Source organism: Natator depressus, chromosome 2 (assembly GCF_965152275.1).
Source record: "Natator depressus isolate rNatDep1 chromosome 2, rNatDep2.hap1, whole genome shotgun sequence".
NCBI classification, from domain to species: Eukaryota; Metazoa; Chordata; order Testudines; family Cheloniidae; genus Natator; species Natator depressus.
This window is the reverse complement of record NC_134235.1, coordinates 59,693,054-59,717,360: the sequence shown is the minus strand read 5'-3', so window position 1 is coordinate 59,717,360 and position 24,307 is coordinate 59,693,054. Positions and strand designations below refer to the sequence as shown.

General features: G+C 39.3%; 1 protein-coding gene across 2 annotated transcripts in view; it reads right to left on the bottom strand.

Annotated features, from left to right (window-relative positions):
• Positions 1-24,106, bottom strand: part of COPS5 (COP9 signalosome subunit 5) — a 43,412-nt gene extending 19,306 nt beyond the window's left edge. The window contains exons 1-8 of one of the 2 annotated variants that reach the window (XM_074944281.1): positions 23,907-24,106; positions 23,254-23,488; positions 19,677-19,805; positions 18,097-18,162; positions 16,032-16,117; positions 10,954-11,065; positions 8,364-8,512; positions 809-4,974 (exon numbers count right to left, since the gene is read on the bottom strand). In XM_074944281.1, the coding sequence (XP_074800382.1) occupies positions 4,890-4,974; positions 8,364-8,512; positions 10,954-11,065; positions 16,032-16,117; positions 18,097-18,162; positions 19,677-19,805; positions 23,254-23,488; positions 23,907-24,067 (1,023 nt within the window). In that variant the 5' untranslated portion in view covers positions 24,068-24,106 and the 3' untranslated portion in view covers positions 809-4,889. Of the gene's footprint in view, positions 1-808; positions 4,975-8,363; positions 8,513-10,953; positions 11,066-16,031; positions 16,118-18,096; positions 18,163-19,676; positions 19,806-23,253; positions 23,489-23,906 lie in introns of those variants that run through there. The other variant, XM_074944282.1, reaches the window with a different exon arrangement.
• Positions 24,107-24,307: the final 201 nt, after the last annotated feature.

The window sequence follows — 24,307 nt, the reverse complement described above, 5'->3', positions numbered from 1 at the left end:
CCCACAAGCTCTGGAGTCTGAGGCAGCCAGCAGGGCCCATGAGCTCCTGGGCCCGGGTCAGCCACCTGGTGGGGTTCCGGAGTCAGGGCAGCCACACGGCCCTGCAAACTCCAGCTTCATGTGGCAGGATGCAAGGCAGCTGTCCCCACCCCGCATGGCAGGGTCTGGGGCAGCTGTGCAGAGGGGGTCCAGGGTGAGCAGCCGGCCCACCCCACATGGCAGGGGTTGGAGGCAGCCACCTGGCCCCGCAAGCTCCAGGGCAGTCACTGCCCTGCCACCTGGCCCCTGTGGCCCACAATGAGTAATCAGATGAGAACCACTGCATTAAAACTTGCTGTATGTTTTTGCTTTGGAAAAAATAAGTGAATTTCACATAGAAGAGATAATACAGTAGAACCTCAGTTGCAAACAACAGAGTTACTAACTGACTCGTCAATCACACCTCATATGGAACCGGAAGTATGCAATCAGGCAGCAGCAGAGCCAAAAAAACCAAAAAACAAAAAAGCGAATATAGCACAGTAAACTACTTAAAAAATAAAAGGAACGTTAAAAAAATTGACAAGGTAAGGAAACTTTCTATGCTTGTTTCATTTAACTTTAGATGGTTAAAAAAGCAGCATTTTTCTACTGCATAGAAAAGTTTCAAAGCTGTATTAAGTGAATGTTCAGTTGTAAACTTTTGAAAGAACCACCATAACATTTTGTTCAAGGTTATGAACAATTCTACTACTTTGGCTCTATCCAAATCAGAAAATATAATCAAAATGCACCTTCATCCCAGTTCAAAGTGCTATTCACAGCAGCACATTTCCATCTTCCAGACAAAAAGATTCATTTAGGGCAGTGGTTCTCAACCTATTTACCATTGTGGGCTGCATCCAATACTACCTGTATGGCCCTGAGGATGTCACAAGGGTTGCAGCTCTGTGCTGACTGGGCTGAAATTGGCCCGCAGGCTGCAGATTCAGAACCACTGATGTAGGGGTAGTTGCTCCATTGCCAGAATTTAGTGTGCATTTAAACAGAGAACTGCAGAGCAGCAATAGCAGTTCTGGTGGGGCACCAGTGCATCCTTGAATAGTTCAATAATCAAAGAACAAGACTGAAAGGTAGTTTAAGAAGATCTTTCTTTAATAAGGGCATGTACAGTAAAGGAGGTTAGCATCCTATCTATCATTCTGGCCTAGTCTCTAATCTTTTAGACTTAGAAATACACGTTTCTCCTGTGCTATGGAGCTTCTACAGACTAAAATTAATACACGCAGTAAAATATAGTACTCACAGGTTGGAAATATCTGAGCATATATTGAGATACAGGAGAAATTTTGACGACTTCTGAAAGGATGGGGATTTCAAATGCAATTCTCAACATAAGTCTATAAGTTCATCTAACACTTCCCTTTGTAACACTAATTGAGGAAACTACTGTGCTTGTTTGAATTGTTTTTATTTCTAACATGAAATTTGTTTTCTAAAAATAAAAAAAAGTTAATCAAATGAAATCAAATGAAATGTGGTTGTGCAACAGAAATACATGCCCTGAAATACTGCAGTGTGCTGTCAAATTACACTAGATGCATGATACCAGGGACTGAATTGTGTAATCTATTAATTTGTAAACAAGTGATACGTCAAACAGAAGATCACATATTTCTATACCAAGGAAAGACAACATGCAGCTGTCAAGTCCAAACACATAAGGTTCTCACATTTCAACCACTATTCTACGGAATTTAGGTTAGAGACTAGCTCCCTAAGTTTTTTTTTGTAGCAGTTGGCCAGTTATGTTTATATTCTGTTTACCATACATTTTATGATTCTCTGTGTTCTGGAATATGCCCATAAATGTGCCTTTATGTAAGACAGCTAGCAACTTTTGTTGCTGTTGGGCAGCTTGGAGAGAAAGAAACAGCACTGTAGCCTCAGTAAAAGCCAAGTCAGGAATAGCAATAGGGGTATGAATGCCTCACCAAATACTAGCAAGTTACTATTTCATTTTGTGAACAGTACCAAGAGCCTGGCATGGGGCACAAACAGTGTGTGTGTTCAGTAAATTATGAATACTGGCTTAGGTCTGTATATTTTTGTCAAATTTAGATGAATAAAAAAATTGCTATGATTTAGCTAACACATTATAAAATAGCACCTGAAAGCCTAAAGTTTTTATTATATGCAATAAAAATAACTATTTGGCCTGATAATATGTAAGTGAAGTTTCAGTTCATTGCCATTTTAAACAAGCAGAGTTTAAATTTCTGAAACCAGGGTTTAAAAAAGTAACTATTAAAACTACTATATCACGTACACATGCTAAAATACAGAGGATTTCTGAAAAGGCTATATTATACTAACATTTTACATAGATATTTGGACTGTCACAACTTGAGATCAGCACTTAGAGCAAATTCTCACTGATGACTTGAGTTGTGTTTCCGAAGAGATATTTAATATACAGCTAAAGAAAAACCCATTTTCTAATGTTCCGTGCTTAGTATTCTTGCTTTTTGTCATATATCATATTCATTCTATGTGATAAGGGTTGCATACTAGACTGTAGTTTTGTGAGTTCTTGTGTGGGAAACACTGGGGGAAAAATTACTTTCCCCAGTATCCCAATACAGTTGCTGTATGTTTTTTTTAAGTTTTCTAAAAGGGACTACATACAGTGCAGCTCTGAGCAGCGTGTCTGCTCCTGCACAACCTACAGTTGCTAGTGTTAGGTCATAGGGTAAGGCCACGAAGACACTGATGACTGACCATCTTGTGATCATTAAAGATCCCATGGCATTTTTTCCTATGGAGAAGAATTTACGCTGAATTTACTAAATTTTAAGTCAGGTAATTTTACATTCTGCCTAAGCTGCCCCTGAAGTTCTAATTAATTTCCTTTTCTAAAATGTTACATAATGTTGCTCTTAAATATTTGCTACATTGTAACTTTAGAGGTGCCTGGATTTTCCTCATGAGTGACATAATTCCATTTTATAACTTGTATAGCTGCTTAAAGTACACAGGAATCCATCTGAATGAAAAGCATTATACAAATAATAGCTATTAAAAATTCCCAGACAAAAGACTGACATCAGGACATAGTTAAGGTTGAGAGTACATATCAATTATGTAAGGTATAAAGCTTTACAGCATGTTACAAGAAGCATATTGTAAATTATCCCCAAAATAAACACTGTAAACACAGGAAATTCAGGATTAAGGATAAACTTAAAAGAAACCTAAACATCTTAAACTATGGAAATACAGCATAAAGGCACCCAAACAAACTTAACCCTGCAGTGACACCAAATTATAAGCATACAATTATGATTCATGCATTTTAGTGTTTATAGTCCTAGATTTAGATTAAATTTATTTTTCAAGACATTCATTTTTCATCTTCTTCCCAGTCATGAAACAAGTGTGTGAGACAAGCAACAGAGGGAGGGTTGGAAAAGGATAATGGTAATATACATAGGTTTATGTAATCATATGATAACTAGATGGCTTAACTGCAAATTTGTTATTGACTACTCAGCTATATTTTACATTTTCAATTACTGTTTGGAATTCTTAAAAAGTCAAGAAACTAAATTTAAAAAGGCAACACATGAAAACGTAAAGAGGGAGACACATTCAGCCCTCTTGCAAAAAACTGTTTCCTAATGGTGCTCCATCACTTTAAATGCAAATTACGCACTCAGTAAAAATGGAGGTTTTGTGCATTTGCAAGAAGCTTCTGCTTTTCCTTGTTTTTTTAATCGAATCCACTTATTTTTAGTTAAGTACTTTAATACACAATGCACTAAGTACATACAGCACAAGAGTCTTCAAGAGAGAAATTGCATGGAGATCATCTCAAGCATGATAATTTATTAAGACTTAAAACCTTTTTTTATTCAAAAGAAAAACTTCACAGAAGACTAATATTTCAACTGCACATCTTTCTCTGGATGTTTATTTTAGTTTTAGCATACACATTTTGTTTGCCACAATCTTCTTGTTCATAAGGAGGTTAATGATACTGTTATTATACACATATACCGTAACAGAGTTACATCAGGGATTTCAAACACTGAATTACTGTTCTTTCATAACTGCTGAGTTGTATGTAAAGAATAACTACATTCATTTTATTTTCTATTCTCTAATCATATCTGGATGACATTAGGGCATTGTGTACTAATAATTCTATCACTCCCCTGGCTTCCATTCATTTGCCACTCTTTTTTCTACGAAACACAGTAGGGGTATTAGCAAATAAATTCCACTGCATGGCTGCAAGATATTCTTACAATACATGAATGAGAACAGACCCCCATTGAGTCAATCTGCAAAAATAAGCGATTAATGTTTCAATTAGAATTTTGCTTAAAAAACTAACCTAAAGGGATTCAAGGTTTTAAAATTAAAAGAAGAGTTGGGAAAGCATATTAAAATTATGTTCTTAACAAAAATAGAATTTCTTAAATTAGCTTTATCTCTCTAAACTAGATGAATTAGAAGAATTTGTTCTGGGGAAACAGCAGAAAAAAATGAAATGCTAGAAATAAGTGTTTACAAAAAAAATCACTTGCTCATTTTTATTTTTTTTATTGCAGATTGATAACAGATATAAATACTAAAGAGAAGCATCTAATAACAGTCACATTTACTTTTCTTCTGAAACAATTATCCAAAATGGTTGTGTTTTATGATAGAGAACAAAGTTTACAATAAATTTCAGAACAATCTGTTCTTTAAAACTGGGCAAAAAGGTGGGAAAGATGAAAGTACTACAAATTAACTGAATAATTATCCATTCTTACTTTAATTCCAAAACTGAACATGTCCAAAAGAAAGAAATAACCATGACTTTTTCAGCCTTGGAGATGCATATCAGCTGGCGATGCACTTCAAGCAATATTAATTTGATTAAACAGTTTATCCTTAATAACCTGAGACATCAATCCATGTATAGCTTCTATGGTGGTCTTGCAACTGAAAAACAAGTATAAATTCAACATTGGCTAAACACCGAACTGTCACTGTATTATAAGTTATTCGACTGTCTCAGCAGTTCGGGGTGCCCATAACCCCATGAATCTTCACAACTGTCCAGATATGAAAAGTCACACATCAATTTAGTTGTTGCCAAAAGCTATTAGTTATCTGAAAAGGTAAACTGACAAGTTCCTTACATGTCAAGAACCAATTTCAGACTATACTTTTTGTCCAACAGTTTAGGACATTAACCTAAAATACAGGAAACTGAATTCCATCCATTATTTTAGGTTTTAATTTAACTATAGTAAAGGAAATATAAAACCCTGAACTCGTGTAATAGAAAATCAGTTCCAATACTTTGCTTTTTTAGCAAGTGTATATGAGAAATTAAATATGTTCTGCTAATGGTTTTAGCATAACAAAACAAAACCACCACCCTCATTCACCTCTGAAAGAGTTATTGTCTATATCTGACCAGTTCAAATCCTGTAACAATTAGAAAGGAACGAGAAACCCCAGTGCTCCACTGAAGCCATGCCACTGAAGTGGCACAGTGGACTGAAAAAGTTAAGTGTTCTTTTTTGTCACCCACAAGAACTTCTTCACGCTAGATTCTAATAGCATTTTGATTAACAAGCTTAAAAAGCTATGAAAATATGAAAGGACAATAACTATGCCAGAACTATAATGACCACACTGTACAGTAAGGCGTGAGGCAGTCATCACACTTGCTAGAGGAAGGGATTTGAGAGGCATGGTGTGATTTTTACAGCAACTGCAGAGCAGGTTAGCATGGGCACGCTGACCCATCCTTTCCCCCAGGTGACCGGAAGAGAGGGGACACTATATAGGTCCATGGACCAGATTAGCCAATGCAAAGTGGTTTTTTTCTGCCTTCCCCACAGCAGGTTGACGCATGGGGAGGGGGCCTTAGTTGGGGCAAACATGGAACAGGAGTTAGTCTAAGATGTCACAACTCATTATGTAAATATGGGGTCAATGTCCAGTGCAGGTATTCCGTAGGGAATGGATACAGCGGTCAGATAAAATGGATTTGTGAAAGATTTAAAAGAGGTATTAAATGAACAGACATGGGGGGGTTCTTAGAATGGCACGGCTGGGAGCCAACCCCCCTGCCTTTATAGCCCCCCCCCCAACACTCATTCGAGATGTGTGTGTTTGTGGGGGATGGGGCGGTGGGGTGTGAGGTCCCAGCTACAGGTTGGCTGGGGACCAGGATGGAAAAGGGGAAGGGCTGACGGAAGCCCCCGGGTATATATGAAAATGATCATGGAATTATCTGAACTGTACACTTTTATCTGCCAGGTACTCCCAGACTGTTAAGAATAGAGTTGTGTTCTAATTAAACCACATCCAGTGCCTCCTGTTCTTCTTCCAGCATAGCTGGACAATGATGAGTTCTAGGGACACTTATTTGAAGTAAATTACTTGAAATGCTTCTTTCTTACTACACAACACAGGAAGACATTTCATAGTTTGTAAAGCATCACTGTTCAACAGTTAAATAGTGCCATAGATATACTTTATATGTAACCATATTGGACATTAAATCAAGTTGTAAAAAAACTGCTTTGGCGACTGATGAAAGCTAATGAAAAAGCAACAGGTGATCACCTAAGAGCTTCAGAGCCCGAAAAGGAGGTCGGGTAATTCTTTAAAGCAACAACAAAAAAAAGGAAATATTTTTGAAGAAAGCATCAGGAGTGCATTTTAAATAATATGCATCCAGGTATAGTATGTTGATTAACTGATAATAGAAAATTATATTTGTGATCAGGATAGCTAACTAATCTGAAACATACAATTTTCATAAAGGTCTTCCTAAAAGGTTTCCTCCTTGTCCGGCTACACCAAAAGGAGGACAGGATACACTTCATGTGGATTTAATCAGGCCGTAACCTGTAGATGCAGATACAAGTACACAGTGCAGGAAAGTCCATGTTCATTCAAATAACTACCTGGGCTTCCACCAGCTCCCCCACCCCTTTCATTTTCCATCCAGGTCCCCCCAGCCAACCCATGGCTGGGACCTTGCCATTCACCCCCACTCTTAGGAGGGTTAAAGTGGGCTATTAGAAAGTGGGGTTGGCTGCCTACTGTACCAATCATAGAAGCCCTTCCCCATTCCGTTCCTTTAGCTAGCACCTCCTTTTTAAGTCCTTTACGAGGCCATTTATCTGGCCATTGGATGTCTTCCCCAGGGAGCATCTGCACTGGACATCTGCCCCACACTTACAAAATGAGTTGTGATATACAGCCTAACCCCCTTTCCTCCTCACCATAATAAGCCAATATGGTGGCGAAGGAAAAATTCCTTCCCAGCCCCCCTAAAAAGGAGAGACTAGCACAATACCCAGAGCAGGTCCTAACCAATATGATATTTGCCACCTCGAGGGGAAGGAGAGTGGGTGCTGCCTTGCTTGATGCGTGGAGGAAGGTCTTCTAATGTCCTAACCTGCCTTTTTTAAAGCCTTCCGCACTTACATTCCCAGATTAATCAGCATTGCCCACACTGACTCCCCCCCTACTCTTTTTGCAGCAGCTTCTGACCTCCTTCCTCCCCCATCCATAAAGCACTGCTACCCCTCTTCCAGCAAGCCACGACAATGTCCACCCCCACTTCAGGTGCAGCGTGCTCATTAGTGGAAGGAAATGTTTTATGCAAAAGATGTGAAAGGCAAGTCCTCAGTTTTTTATAAGACTAACCACATGGTTTAGACAGAACTGTAAAATGCTGTTTAGAGGGATGGCAAAAGTCCTTACTTTAATGTATATATTGATTACTCTTTTCTCTCCTCTTTGCTGTTGTTGGAACACACTTGCAAGAATAAGAAATGCAATGCTCAACCTATGCTAGCCTTTTGCATTTCAGAAATTGCCTATATTTTGAATGAACTTTAACAGGGATATTTTTGATTAAAAACCGATCAACTAGAAATACAGAATTGGTTAATAACTTTAGTGGAGCCACCACAGAAGTTTGAAATGTCATTTTTATGAGGCCCACCACAGAAATGCCATGCTGAAGCAGGTCAAAGGTCCCTAGCATCTTGTCTGGATGCTTAAGACGACACAAAAGCTTTGCAATACATAATAAATCCAAAGGGATTTCTTCATGGCTTCAGTTAATAAACAGTTTATTCGCTGTAGTAAATACAAAAATTGTAATTGCCTTTGTGATGTAAATGAGGTATTTCTATATTTTAATTTCTAAATTACAGCAGTGTATTTTTTACTCTGACTCCTCCAAAATGCTAAGGAACTGGAGAATAATTCCCTACAGATCACAGTTTAAAGTATGTGAACTTAGAGTTTAAAACAGAATAGCATTTCTTACAAAATCCAGACATGTATTATCTCACCTGTCCCTTGTTGCTTTAGCAAGTTTGTCTTCTGATTTTCTGTCATGTGTCTCTAAACCCAACATGAAACTCCCTCGGCCCAGCTGGGCTTCTGACTGTTCTAATTTTTCAGACAAATCAAAGACTTGGCCTGTTGTGTAGTCAGCATTCTGTTGGAATAAGATATTATATATGTATTATAGATAGAGCTGTAAGTCATGTTGGTATTTATGCACAAAATACACAAGTAAGCAACCTCACAAAATACCTTTAAGTCTAAGTAGTGCTGGGCTTAGCATGGCAGACCAGTTGGAGCTCAACAGGTAACCTACATGAATGATGTGCATCTGAGACCAGTTCAGTCCTTTGACTGCTTGCTAGCAAGAGCTGAGGGCATGAAGTATGCAGAATATTTAGACCCGGAGAGTGGGAGCTCTTTGCTGTTCTGGAGCCACCCCCCGTGATACAGGAACAGCGGAGCCAGAATAAGTGACATCTAGTCATCCATGGCCAGGACAATCAGCACAGTGGTTGGCCTTTGCAGAGGGAAATCTTTGGGGAATGGAGGAATCTTAAAAAAAAAAAAAGAGAGCTGCATATTGATAGATAATGCTAAGCACTTTTACTGTCTCATTTCAGAGATGTGGTAGCAGGGAAGGACCTATCAGTATTTCTATTATAAGCTCATTTTAATGGTTTCGTCGATTGGCCATAAAAAAAAAAAAAATTTACTCCCAGTGTGATATACCACAAGACATCTTAGGCTGAAGGTAATTTTTTAAAATTACCAATGAAAAACACGCAAAACATTCCAGGGTGGAATTTTGCATTGTGTAAAACTGAAAAAAATGAATGAACTTTGTCAATGGGATAGTTTAATTGATATTGATGAGGGGGAAAAATGGTCTAAACAGTCAAAATTTCTAGCTTTGAAAAACTGTGGTAATATTAAAATTATTCTATCACCATGAAATAACCCCTCATTCCCATTTCCCCTTCTTATCCTCCCACGACTCTCAGTTGAAAATACTCAGTCTGATATTAAACCTAATGATTTGACAGTCATTATTTTAAAAGGAGGTTTTTGTTTTTCTTTATTGCTATGCTCTCCAGGCCTGGCTCCTCATCTTCATCCTCAGCTTTCCCTATGTTGAACAGGTAGCCTGACTCAGAACCTTCTTTCCCCCTAATGTGAGTGGCTGATCTTCCAGCTCCCTGGGTGTCAGATTATACACTGATCTAAATTTTGGAGCACCACAGATGGTGGGATATGGAGTGTCTCTGAATTCACAGCAAGCTGCACAACTGAATTTAGGGTCAATCGTGGCAGCAGAAGATGGAGCCCAACACAGACACAGCAAAGTCTTGACTTCATCACTAAGGTGTGTGGAAGCACTGAAGTCTCCTGTTCAACACGTAGCACCCTCCAAAATGGTGGAAGCTCTCCTACTTGAACCTCCTAAATCTGTTCCTTACCTGGTATTTCTTCCTACAGCTCACAGGAATATAGAACTACATGTCTACAGACTAGGTTCCTATGGATCACAGGAAGTATTCAGTTTTCACTGGTTAAAGTATTCAACCAAGCGATATTAACATTGCTAGAGAAATGAAGGACCAAGTTTTGCCCTCTGTTCAATTTATGCAACCTCACTGAGAATAATGGATATTATTCTGCTCTAATTTACAAACTATGCAATGCAACTGAATACAACAGACTTGTACAGAGTATGAAATAGTGTCAGTTTGGCCCACTGGAGTTGCACAGGTATTACTGTAGGCAGAATCTTTTACTAGGCATGAAGTTGGAAAAAGCAAAGTTTGACTTTCAAATCCCTATTCAAGTTTCCAGGATTGGAAGTTAGGAAAGAACAATATTTTTATTTGCAAATGCAGCAAATTTGATTTGGAATAATTGAGAGAATAGGGAGTCTCACAGTATCATTTTACAGAGTTGCTTTGCAGAGTAAAAACACATATTAAAGAATGTGTGCATTCTACCCCGTGACTAAAATAATCACTGTGCATTGGATTTTTATTGAAGTAAGTAAATGAGATTTGAATCCAAAGTAAAAAGTATGTTCATAACAGAAGTACAGTGAATGCAATGGATGGTAGTTATCTAGTGGTCAAGTCACAATTTCTACTTGAGGCACATGGTTACAACAAAAAGCATTCCCTTTCTGAAGGTACTCAGTATGGCTTAAAAGGAGTTATAATAAAATTAGTAATACCATCAATAATATATAGCCTATATACCTGGTAACCTTTAATGGATACTAATTACTACTGTGCAGTAAGGGGATACTAAATGTTATACTAAAAAATAGATTTAACTGAAACTCAGCTTAAACAATGAGAACTAGTTAGCTTCACTTTCTGGTTATCAAATAGTAAAAACAGAAAAATGTTTACAGAAAGGTTTTATTTATGTTCATGAAAACCTTCCTCTTTATTATTTGGTTTTGTAAAACCTGATGCACAGAATCTAAATCTGGAGTCAAAATTACTCAGCAGTCTCCCATTAAGCAATTTGCAGCAGAGATCCCTACCTCTAGCACCAAGGAGTCAGAGGTACCTAAACTCTTATAGGATATATTATTCTACTTACAGTAAGCAAACTAGAAGAACTGAGTGTGTTCACCCAATATTTGTTCCACAGTAGTTCAAGTAATTTACGATCCAAAGATGATTTGAAGTAGGAGACCTCTAAAGCATAATACCTATTTTAAAAAAACAAAAGCAAATTTTTTAGTTAGCTACCAGTCAAAGATGTAGGGTATTTTACAATCAAATCCTCATGGTCACAGGCATCTGAAAAGGAATAAATAGAAAGTAAATGCGTTTCTCAAAAATGCAAAGACTAACGGAACAACCAATGTGACAAATGACACAATGTTTTAGGGTCCAACAGTAACACACATTAAGATCTACACCATGAATATTTCTCTGAGGAGGGATTTCCCTCCTGTGTCTGATGTATGCAGTTTTAATACAGTTATAACTAACCAAATGCTGTTTTCTTCATCCACTTAGGTTCTGTTAAAAGAAAAGGAGGATTTGTGGCACCTTAGAGACTAACACATTTATTTAAGCATAAGCTTTCGTGAGCTACAGTTCATTTCATCGGATGCATTCAGTTTCCACAGTGGAAACTGAATGCATCCGATGAAATGAGCTGTAGCTCACGAAAGCTTATGCTCAAATAAATGTGTTAGTCTCTAAGGTGCCACAAGTCCTCCTTTTCTTTTTGTGGATACAGACTAACACGGCTGCTACTCTGAAACCTGTCATTAGGTTCTGTTGTAACACAAGATCTTTGGGGTCAGCTACTGTCCTTTTAATAGTGTTTGTATAGTACATATTACGAAGAGGCCCTGATCCTGCTTGGGACCTTTGGGTGCTATCATAAATATTATTATAATTTATAGATAAAAGTAAATTGAAATACTACTGATCTAGTGGAATGTGATAAGTGGCAATGTTGGATAGTGGTAAGCTTAACAAAGAGCCTATTTATCCCTTGTTATGCATCTTAGGTGTTAATAAGACAGATTTTCCTGATATTACAGAATTCACAACAAAGGAATAAGGAAGATAAGCTATCCTGTTTTGTTTTAAATACAATTCATATTGCATCTTACAAGACAACAATACATATTGCAACCTTCTCCGCTGCTCAGATGTACATTATGCTGAAAGTAAAAAAATAGAAGGTTTGGTATTTTAAAAAAATACTTATTTCTGCCATTAAGCTGTTTTATAAATACAGGTGTATATAGAAAGCCTTGCCAACTGTAGAACATATCCCCTTTCCAATTAGTGGGAATTCATCCTTAATGTGTAAACCAAAAGGAACCCTCCTGCCCTCCCTAGCTCATGCCTTCTATAGATTGTCTCTTTTGATGTACTCATTCTGAAGTGCTTGCAAAATGGATTGAGGCCTGCAGGAAGATAAATCAGATTTGTCAAGGAATAGAAAGACTGCAATAGGACCGGGGAGAAAAGAGATCTGTTCATTTGTTTTCAAGTTTTGTTACAATTTTTCAAACATCTGTTAAAAGTAATTCTCAGAAGGCTGTTGGAGGGTGGATGATGTGATGCTCCTGAAAACAGAAATTTCATGTAGGATTTAATAAAAGGAGAACCTGACATGCCCAAAAGGTAATCTTCACTTTAAGCTATGCAAGAACATTTCTATCGATGTACCAAAGGCATCATACTGGGAGTTGGAACATGAGGTACACTTTTTTGGGTATCAGAGACCTGAAGTTAAATGATTGCTGGGCTTCCTGTTCTTGTGTGGCTATTACAGCATTTACATGGTTTTATTTTGATGCAGATGTAACTGCCACTTATATGTTATCCAATTAAAATCACTAAATCATTCTTTTAAAAAAAAATTATTGCCAGTCTTTCCTCTGTCACTGCACAGAAGTTATTTTTGAATAATTTAAATGGTACAGATCCACTAATCCATTAGCAATGATATATTAACTTTGCTCTTGGGAGACTTGTTAGGTAAAACTCAACCATATTAGGAAAAATGCACTTATAAGTGAAATCTGCTAATGCTGACCAATTCAACCATATAATGAGCTAGAAAGCCAAAACAATAAGTGAGAAGGGGAGAGTCAGCAACAAGAGATATGAGATATATTAAACAGTCCATTTTTGCTGTTAAAATGTGCTTTTACAATTAACCCCCTTGTACTCGCTTTGTACTTTTCCTGTAATAAAAATCAGTTATTTTACTTTGCATTTCCATAGCATCTTCCATCTGAGACGATCAAAGTCTTTTACAAAAATGGATAAATTAAACTTCATACTGTTATGATGAAGAGAAAGATCCTCACTTTACAGAAAAATTAGGCACAAAGGTGAATTGCCCAAGGAAATCTGTGGCAGAATCAAAATTAGATCCCTGATCTCCCAATTTCCAGGCCTGTGTTTTAATCATCTGACAAACAGTTTATTCACCAATTTAGTAAAAATAAAGGAAAATGATGCCCAATTTAAAATATCATGGAAGACCCTGTGTGTGTGTGTGTGTTAGGTCATATATCTACAAATATACACCTGAAGAAAAATTTAAAATGTGAAGTAACATGCCAAATATAATTCCCTTTTAAAAATTAAATGGCAAAAGCAGAGACATTTACAAAAGTTTCACATTTGTAAATTTATAAGCTAAATGCTTTTTCAACATTAATTGAGGTGCTTATCATTAGGAATTGACACTTTAATTAAGGGAGATGGCATTTGGTATAATACACAAAACCTATTTAGCATGCTCTTCCTCAAAGAGGACCTCTCAACTAAGTACTGTAATAGAATAGCAGTCAAAGATGAGGTAAAAGTGCAACCACTGGGGCTGATTCATGGCTGAGAAGTGTTTGAATGCAGTCACTCCCCAGGGTGGTGGCTGGACATGTGTATATGATTATAAAGCAGTAGCTCTGCTTTTCTACCCAGTGCCCATTGGCACTGCCACCACACCAGGACCCAAACACAGAAGCTCATCATTAAGGTAGGAAAGAGAAGCTGAAAGAAACTGTCACTAAAACCAGATTTACAAGTCCTGGTACACATACTAGTGGGTGGAAACGACTATTCTAATCTTCTGTGGTACAAATGATTCATTCATATTGCAGGAGAACGAACATCACAGATACCACGGTGTCAGCAATTCCTCACCCAACAGACTAAAGCATAATTAGTGTCTGCAATTTCAACCCCTCCTCTTTTTTCATGGCTATCCTCCCCTGGGGAAGATTGGAAGTCCTCTTCCGTAAATCTTTTCATACAGCTTCAAGAAAGACAATGACTTAGAACAGATACTAACTAGCTATCTGAGAGGGAGACTGTTACGGTAATTATTACAATTTTTATAAAATTGAAAAATTCCATTTATCTGAGAACAGATTAAAAAAGGTAATGGTAAATTTAAAGAAAAAAATCTAATGCCACAGAAATGCACAAACAATCTAACTTCATCTAGAACAGGGGTGGGCAAACTCTTTGGCCCAACGGCCACATCTGAGTATGGAAATTGTATGGCAGGCCATGAATGCTCACAAAATTGGGGGTTGGCGTGCAGGAGGGGGTGAGGGCTCTGGGGTGGGGTCAGAAATGAGGAGTTCAGAGTGTGGGAGGGGGCTCTGGACTGGGGCAGGGAGTTGGGGTAGGTGAGGGCTCCAGCTGGGGGCGCGGGCTCTCGGTTGGGGCTGGGGATGAGGGGTTGGGGGTGCAGAAGGGTGCTCTGGGTTGGGACCGAGGGGCTCAGAGGGCAGAAGGGGAATCAGGGCTAGGGCAGGGGCACAGGAGGGGGTCAGAGGTGCAGGCTCCAGGAAGCGCTTACCTCAAGCAGCTCCCAGAAGCAGCAACATGTCCCTCCTCTGGCTCCTGCACGGAGGCGTGGCCAGGTGGCTCTGCACACTGCTCTGTCTGCACGTGCCACCTGTGCAGTTCCAATTGGCCAGGAACCCTGGCCAGTGGGAGCTGTGTGGGTGGTGCTTGGGGTGGGGGCAGCATGCGAAGACCCCTGGCTGCCCCTAAGTGTAGGAGCCAGAGGGGGGACATGTTGCTGCTTCCGGGAGATGCGCAGAGCCACAGCACACACGGAGCGGGGCAAACCCCGGATCCCACTCCCTGGCAAGAGCTCAAGGGCCGGATTAAACCACCTGAAGGGCTGGTTGTGGCCCCCGGGACGTAGTTTGCCCACCCCTGATCTAGAATGTTTGCTTTATAATGAATAGTCAGAATGACTAGCAGTTAAGTGTTTGCCAGGGATTTCTACTTTGCTCCTGGTATGGTAATGCAAATAATTAATAATAGTTACCAGCTGAGATTTTTATAAAGCTTTATTTTTTTAAGTGCATGGCCTTCAAGTTGTTAGTTTGGAAAAGGGAAAAGTGTTTTTTTTCTTGTTAATATGACGACAGGAATGCCTTGAAAGACTACATTTATTGCCAATAATGCAATTTCCCACACCTCTCCAGAGTTTTAACTACCCATCCCTTTGGAGTCTAGCCCTTCATCAACATATGAATCATTCAGCATGTAACTCATTAATTATAGTGAGAGTTGTATGCATAAGTACCAAATATACCAAAAGGATAACTTGCCCTCCCAAGTGAATGGTGTTAAGTAATATTTTATATCATACATCATAAACTGACAATGATATGAATTTGAAAATTATTTTAAACACTGATTCTGAGTCAAGAGTTCTCAAACTGCAAACTTCAACTGGGTCATGAGAACAGGTATGGAGCAAAAATTGCTAAAACCAAATGACCTCTAAGACTAAAGGAAAGCAAATTAAGAGCAGCTCTTTTTCCTGCCTCCTTTGATGCTAATCAGCCCATTCTCGTTGCAGCAGCTCCTCTTTCCACCCCCACTACACTGCTCCAGAGAAGCAATGCTTGAAGATGGCAAAATGCTAGCTGCGTTGACACAGCTGCTCAGAGCATTCATCTGACTCACTGAAGCAGTGTTCCCCAAACCATCTCTCTGCTGAATGACAGCTCACAACACTTTTCCATAAAGCCAGCAGCACAAAGAAAACAAAGGCTTTTCGTATTTGGGTCACTGCAAGAAACCATGGCACTTAGGGCCATGGTAGAAGGTGGAGAAAGACTGAGAACTTCTACTTATGATTCAGATAATAATTCGTGAGTTACTTACTGTTTACAGTGCACACCAAAGTCTTCTATTTTATTAAGTGGAATAGTCTGGTATTCTGAAGGCCCTTCATCTGGAGGCTTAAAGCCCTGAAAAGTTAAACAAACAGAAACCAACAAAGTAAGTGGAAAAAGTAATAAATACATTTCTTCATGCAAAAGAAAGAAGTCATTTTAAGGCTGCTTGCAAATGCTGTTCAAGTTCCCAATAAAGACAACAACTTCCATAGGGAAAACGGATGGCCCAGCAGACTTATGGATTTTGGAATCTTCTCTCTTGATCACTGGTTCATCCGGCCTGGGTTAATAGTCATTACTATTTGATGGATGTGCAGAAATGTGTAAGTAGTAAGTTGCTGCAGCCAGTTCTCATTGGGCAGATATCCCCACCATAAACGGCCATATCGTTTTATCTTAGGGCAATGATGGAAGGGGCATGGAGACCAGACTACTCTCTTTGTCCCTGGAAGTGATTGCGCCAGAACAGGATTGACAAACATTAGCACAGTAGTGAAATGAACCCTGCACTACTATTGCCCACCTTATACCTATCCCAGAACTTCAGTCTCCAGTTTAGTCAATAGCAGCCTTCACAACTACTGAATTGGCAAATACCACCCACCTGAATCATTTCCATTACTCCTCTTAAAACATTCTGCTAAAATGAATGTCTAACTGTGATTTGGTTTTTAAGTTCAAGTTACATTTCTTCTTCCTGTTTAGTGCCCTGAAAGTATTTATATGAGATTTTTTTTGGTTCATACATAAGTTCTGACAACAACAAATACTCATTTCCTTTTGTTTAGAAAAAAGTCTATGCAGATCTGCTGTTCATTCGTAACAAAAAAGTACTGCATGAATGCAATGGGGAACTTTTCACACATATTTTTACAATTATAATGTGATGCCAGATTGGAGTCTTCCATAAGACAATAATATTTCTACTTTCTTACAATAGCATACACTAGCCCACACCTTCATGTCCAGAGTCCTTCTGACTTTACCTGTACTCTGCATGAGTGTCAAGTTCCATGCTAACAAATCACATTGCAGAAGTAGGCCCCAATTCTGCAAAGACACGCTTAAATTTCATGCACCGTGAGCGATCCTACTGAAGCCAATAAAACTACTCATAGTGCATAAGAACGTGTGTTAGTCTTTGCAGGATTAGGGCCTTAACTGGAATTTAGGAAGGTATAATTATATTTGAGGATATATCAACTAAATTATACTTTCATTTCTCTATCATTGATATAAAAATAAAACTAGACTTGGAAAAATTTAGATTTCAGCTTTAAATAATTTCCAGTTAAATTAAATATCTTCAGCTTGCTATGTATGTTATTATTTTCAGTTTAAAATTTCATTTCAAAATGTGGTATTTTTTTTTTTATCCTGTGAATCTAACAACATTTCTTTGAAAAGACTGTCAAAAATAAAAGTATGAGATTCTGACTCTTGCTTTTCTCAAAGCAATCTCAATACAGATTCCCAGATTTAAAAAAATGTGTAGCCAAAAGCAGAATTTTGAATAAGTCATAGATTTACTATTCCTTCTTCCCTATAACAATCCAAATTTTTATAGATCTATGCCACAGAAACTTTAGAAATAGCACAACTATATTTAACTACTGCAATTATGTTGCAGCTCCAATATCTAAAAATACATTTAATACAACAGGGAATAAAACTGTGGAAACAAGACTATAATTCAACCTCTCTAAACACAAACAACACGTAAAGAGGACTATTTAAGTATGACAATACTCAGATTATTTATGTCTGTTAGTAATTCAATGGAAACTGAAATCAGATTATTTACCAAAGTTATTTTTCTTCCAAGAGGCATGCATAATATGATGATATTTTAATATTTATTTTAGGTTAGGAAAAAAATTACATCTTTTCCTGAAAAAGGAAGATATAGAATATTAAAAAAAGGAAAGACAGGTCAGATAATGTGCTTTTCATGCTTAACAATGACCCTTAAAAATGGGGCCCATGCATTTAGTTATATACAGTTTAATAATCTTGATAATACACATACTTTTTTTAACCTTAACTTTTACCTTGGGATATGTTCTAAAAGCTCCAAGATTTACTTTTCCTGCAGATATTGTTCTTGTTGGATCAATCTGTAAAAATATAGGTGATTTTTGATATATGCAGGTGGCATACTTATTGATCTACTTACACTGAATCACTATAACTTGAAAAAGTTGCATTATGTTCTCTATAAAGCATAGCATTTTTGTAATTGACATCAGTTTATATGGAGCACTCATGAAAAGAAAGTGGAACATCAACAGCTGCCCATTAATCCCACTTCTCTACATTAACAAAATGGTTAGTATCAGCCTCAGCAAATCCTGTACTATAGTGTGTGATAAAAATGTTGCAATCTGTCAGTCAATACAACGGTGATACTTATTGCTTTTAATTTTAAGCCCCCTTCCCCCCCCGCCCCCGAAATTAGGGATGGAAAAGACCTATTAGATCATCTAATCTATTTTGAAGAATAGAGCAGGAGCATAATGCAGGATTATTCTCTACAATACAGGTTTCAGAGTAGCAGCCGTGTTAGTCTGTATTCGCAAAAAGAAAAGGAGTACTTGTGGTACCTTAGACTAACAAATTTATCTGAGCATAAGCTTTCATGAGCTACAGCTCACTTCATCGGATGCATTCAGTGGAGAATGCATCCGATGAAGTGAGCTGTAGCTCATGAAAGCTTATGCTCAGATAAATTTGTTAGTCTAAGGTACCACAAGTACTCCTTTTCTCTCTACAAGAGAAGTAGAGAGGTTTCATTTTAGAAGTAAAACTGAAGGGGCTTCCAACATTTCCTTGGGAGACTGTTCCACAACAAAACAGATTTTAGTGTCCAGAACTTTTTTCTAATATTTGGTTTATACTTTTCTAATTTAATCCCACAATCCTAATTAGACTGCCAACTATTCCTCAAATAATTCCATTCTTTTGTTGGTGTTTACACTCTTTACTAGAGCAAGTGGTTATATAAAGTTGTTGTTTAAATCAAAGGCTAAATTTCTATTTCAATTGTTGTGACCTGCAGTCCTGAGGGGTTGGAGGGCCCAGTGAATTTTCTCAGAATATATAAAAAAGATAATTTTGTGACTTTACTGATAATGCATGTTATATGAGGAATACCACAGTTTTGTGAGCAATTTTACTCAGCGTCCCTTACTACAGAAGGTTGAGAGAATCACAGAACTAAAGTTTTTAGATCTAAGGCGGAAGGCTCAGTGTGGGCTATTCAATTATTTGCTGAAGTAACAAGCATGGTTTCTAATCTAAGATTAGAGAAGATTTTAACAGACTACACCTGGAATGATGCAGTGAATGAAATCTCTCCAGTCCCAGTGAACAAATTTGTTTGTATACCATTGTCTTGACTTTCTCTTTAGCCCAGAAAGCGTGGTAAGGGAGATATACTGATCTGAAGCCTGGATTCTACACCCCCCCATAATAAAACAAACACTATCAGAGGGTTATTTAACAAAATATAGATAGAGATATATAGATAAAAACTGCAAGTAAATATTTCCACCTCAACACAAAGAAATTAAGTTATTGTACAATTTTGTCAGACTATGGAATGCTTAACTAATAAACTTCTAATACTTACAACCACAGCCACAAATGGTTCCTGAAATTGCTGATTAAGCATCTGAGTACTGACATCAATCCCTGAAAGCCAGCAGCCATAGCCAGGGTGGCTGTGGTACCAGCCAATTGCATTTTCTAGGCGACCAACCTAATAAAGTGAAGGGGAAAGAAATACATAACATTAAAAGACTCTTTGTATAATGAAAGAGACAGATGCCCTCTTTTGGGCTTTTAGCATACTGCAGATACATTATGGGGAAGAAAAAATGCAAGTATCTACATGCACTACTATGCCAAGTAGTATAACCCATATGTTTTTTAAATAACCTAAGCCTTCTCTGGTTAAAACGTTTTTAGAAGTCATATGGCACAAAGTTATAACTACACTGATACGAACAACTCAATTCCTGGCATCCAACAATTGGTTTTTCCAACATGCAATAGAAGTGCTTGCGTTTGGATTTATACAGTCCAACCAGTTCTAACAAATACAGAGTTTTAAACAAGAAACTCAAATCATTAAAATAATAATACTACAAGACAGAACACAGTGTCTGATTTGCATCCATTGTAATCAATGGATGTTTAGCCACCAACTTTAAACAGAAGCAGGATCTTGCGTAAAATAAAAGCATCTTTTTACTTGCTTTACAGTTTACTTGCTTAATAGATACAGATAGAAGAACAGATCATTTATACATCACTACATTCTTCCAAGGAAGAGTAATACTTTTTGGTCTTATCAACCCTACAGGTGAGATCTGATTAAATGAACACAGAAGTCAATGTCTTCAGCTGGTATCAGGGAACACTGTCAACTTACTATCAGTTAATTTAAAAAAATTTAAACTAGTTTCAGATATTACAGGTTGAACCTCTCTAGTCCGGCACCCTCAGCACCTGACTGGTGCCAAACCAGAGAATTTGCCGAACCACGGGAGGTCAATGCAGAGTGCCAACGGGTCTCCATAGGTGTGGGAAGTAGGGGTGGAGGGGTGCTGCAGCACCCCCAGGTTTTGCGCCCAGCGTGGTCCCTTGCCTGGGGTCCCGGCCATTGGCCCCAGATCTTCCCCCTCCCTCCTGGAGCTTGAACGCTGTGGATCAGCTTTTCACGGCACTCCAGAAGCTCTGGGAGAGAGGAGGTAAGCACGGGGCTGCTGGCGCGCAAGAGGCGTGGGGGAAAGGGGAGCTTGGCGCCAGGGGATGCTCTGCACCAATTTTTCCCTGTGAGTGCTCCAGCCCCGGAGCACCCACGGAGTCAGCGCCTATGCCAGACCACAGATGTTGCTGGACCAGAGAGTGCCAGATTAGAGACGTTCAAGCTGTACTGCAAACATCCCTCAACCAGGACCTATGAAAGAGCCTGCACATGAGCTCCTCACTGAGCAGTGAATGAAAATGAAGTCATCACAGTAGTGCATGAGACTAACAGCAAAAGTGACCATCCACAAAATTGAGAAGCTGATTATATATCAAAGTGCTCAACAGCACAAAGTAAACAGACTGCAGAAAAAATGTCTTTCCCACTCTGTTACAAATAACCTGTAAGATTATTATAAATGAATTGGCACTAATTTTTCAGATGAAAATGTAATGTTCACATTAGCTAAATCACTGTAACAAACAATAAATATACAGAATACTAATATTTTTCAGATATCATATATATATATATTATTGACAAAACAAGCTAGATTAAAATAAATTTCAAAATCACCTACTTAAAATGGGATAGTGAGGTACCTAAAACAGTCTGAGTAAGCATAAGGTTATATTTAAGACAGTAAGAAAATAGCATTCCGCAATTTTGTTGAGAAACCACAGCTTTTAAAACACACCACAGCCTTTTATAGTTTCTGCAAATTTGAGTGACATTGCGACCCACTCACTCAAATTAAACCCAGATGCCCTTCTGTCATGACCCGACAGGAGGTGGATGAGAAAGGCAGGGCCGGGCACATATGTGGATTGGGGCAGAGATCCCTGGGGAGCTCACCCAACTCACCACCCAGGTGCAATTCCACCTCCACCAGGTAGCATGGGCTAGGCCTAATCACCACCAGCAGCAGCTCCCGTGTGACCTGGAAGAATTCACCTCCCATGGCTGCCCAGTGAGTGGGGCAGGGACTTGTACTTCTCACAGGGCCCTGTGCCCTGGGAGAGGGGAGCCTGGGTGGTGCCAGCTTCCAAATGGCCTCCAGGGGTCTCTGAGCTGGGATTAGTTCTAGTGTCTAGAAGAAAGCTCACTACCCAGGGATAGGACAAATGGAGGAGGTGGGGGGATATCCAGCCCCTGTTGGAGGGCAAAGGACCCTACTGCCAACTCAACAACTGTTTCTATTTTTTTTTTTAAATGGTACTTGAACTGGCCATACCAAAGCAGCAAATTAAAAAATTACAACTTTTTTTACAGCCTAAGTTATATTTTTAATAAACAAAAAAGACCTCTTGTGTATGCTCTTTTCTCATATTATAATCTAACCCAATTTGCAATTTATACTGAAATCTATAAGTAAACAAAGTGTAAATATAGCAGGAATTCCATAAGAATTCCCCAATCCTGCAATCTGAGCTCCATCACTAACTTTAGTAGAACTCTGCACTAATGAAATGGTCTGCTCAATCACATCAGATATAATTAACACAGTAAAACTTTTTTAAGTATAGACAGGGCCTTACTAAAACTAATTGAACTGAGAAAACTGGATGAGATCTAATGCTCATTCTGCATCGCAGGATTATCAAGCTTTCAGTGGGAGAATATAAAATAAGTATATGATGTGGCAGATGAATATAAGAGCAGCTCTAACCTGGGACAAGCTCTCCAGAGATTAGAGCTCCAATTCTGTCTGAGGTGAACCTACTGGAAGATCAGGGCCTAACTGTGAATGCAACATGGGAACTTTGTATGGGGGGGGGAGGAAAGAATTATTTCACAGTAGTTAATCGTTCCTTCTTGACTCAAACATTCATAGCTTATAAAGTGCAACTACTAGTAAATAACATTGACAACTATATACTCCTTTATTTTTTATTCCCAAATGAATTTTAGGGATTCTTTTGATGGAAAACAAAATAGATTATCCAAAAAGAATAAATAGCTAAAACCACGCTATGCCTATTATGTATGTGTTATATAGCAACCAAATAAGATAGTTGTGGAATACAAAGATTTAATGCTTGACATGAACTTTAGTTTTTATGCCACAAATAATTGTGTTAAATTTGTGAAGAAATAAGCTCTTTTGTTATACCATTCTTGAGCAACCGACTGCACCCATAAAAACATTTCCTAGGTGATGAGCACAAATGTAAAGGAAATTACACTCAATTAATTGGTGACCCAACCCTGAATTTGAACTCAGATCTACAAAGGTGAAAGAACACTGCAATATTTAAATATGATAAATAAAGATATTAAACATATTTGAGAAACAAAGAGAACTATCAATTTTTTATTGATTCCGATCTTGTGCAAGGATATCCTGGTGATGGAACTTTATAAGAAAACCTAGACAGACTATCTTAAAACCCAGTGTAAGTTACAACCGGATTTGTTATTCTAGCAGCAATCAAACATAGTTCTCTTTATTTACCTGTTTTGCGTTTTCTATGTATGCAGCCATATATTCATATGCAGCAGCCTGAGCATTGACTCGAGTTTCAGTGCCTTCTACCGGTAAAGCAAAGCTGTCCATGATAATCATAGTTTCCCCATCCACTTTCCCAAGCATCAGCCCCATCACTTCCAGATTGCCCCCAGACCGGGCATGCATGACCATCTTCAGCAGGGCCAGGGCGGAGATCTTGCAGTATCTGAAGTAGTGATTGCTGTAAGAAAAAAAGGAGAGACGCTAGCAAGAAACCAAGTATCTAATCTGACAAGGAAAACAGACAAAGGAAACACATGCAAAATACAGGAGACGGGAGAGAAAGTAGCTGGGGTTTATTATAACAAGGCCCCCCATCTCAACCTCCTCCCACCCCAGAACCGCGCCTTGGTTCAGGACCCAAACCACCCCTCCCACTGCCTCCCCACCCATATGCCCCCCTTGCAGCCGCGCTGCCTCCCCGCCTCTCCTAGGCCCCGCTGCCTCTCCGGACCACCGCCACCTCGCTCTCATTAGCCTGAGCTCCCTCCCTGGGCCTCGCGCCCCAGGCCCGGCCCGCCCCGCTCCTTGCCTGGGTATCCCGGCCCCTCACCCCGGGCCCGGTCCCCGCCCGCCCGGCCCCTGGCCCCGGCTCTCACTCCTTGGTCCAGGGCTTGGCCGCCAGGATCTCCTGCTGCTGCTTGCGGTCGTACTTGTAAATCTCGTCGATGCTCTGCGCCTCCTGCATGTTGTTGGCCAATTCCCAGCTCTTCTGCGCCATCCCGCTCCCGGAGGCGCCGGCCGCCGCCGCCGCCGCCATCCCCCCACCGCCCGACCGGGCCGCCGCGCAAACCAACTGCCACGCGGGAGGGGGGGGAGCCTAACCCTGGAATGTCCTAGAGCAGCTGGGGGGAGGATCGGGAATGGTACATTCCGCAGGGCCTGAGACAGCCTGGTTAGGGCGCCCTCTAGCGACCAGCCTTGGAAGTGCCGCCCGAGCCCTGCTCAGAGAACCAGGCACGGCTGCCAGCGAGGTGATGCGTCACCAACGCAACACAGA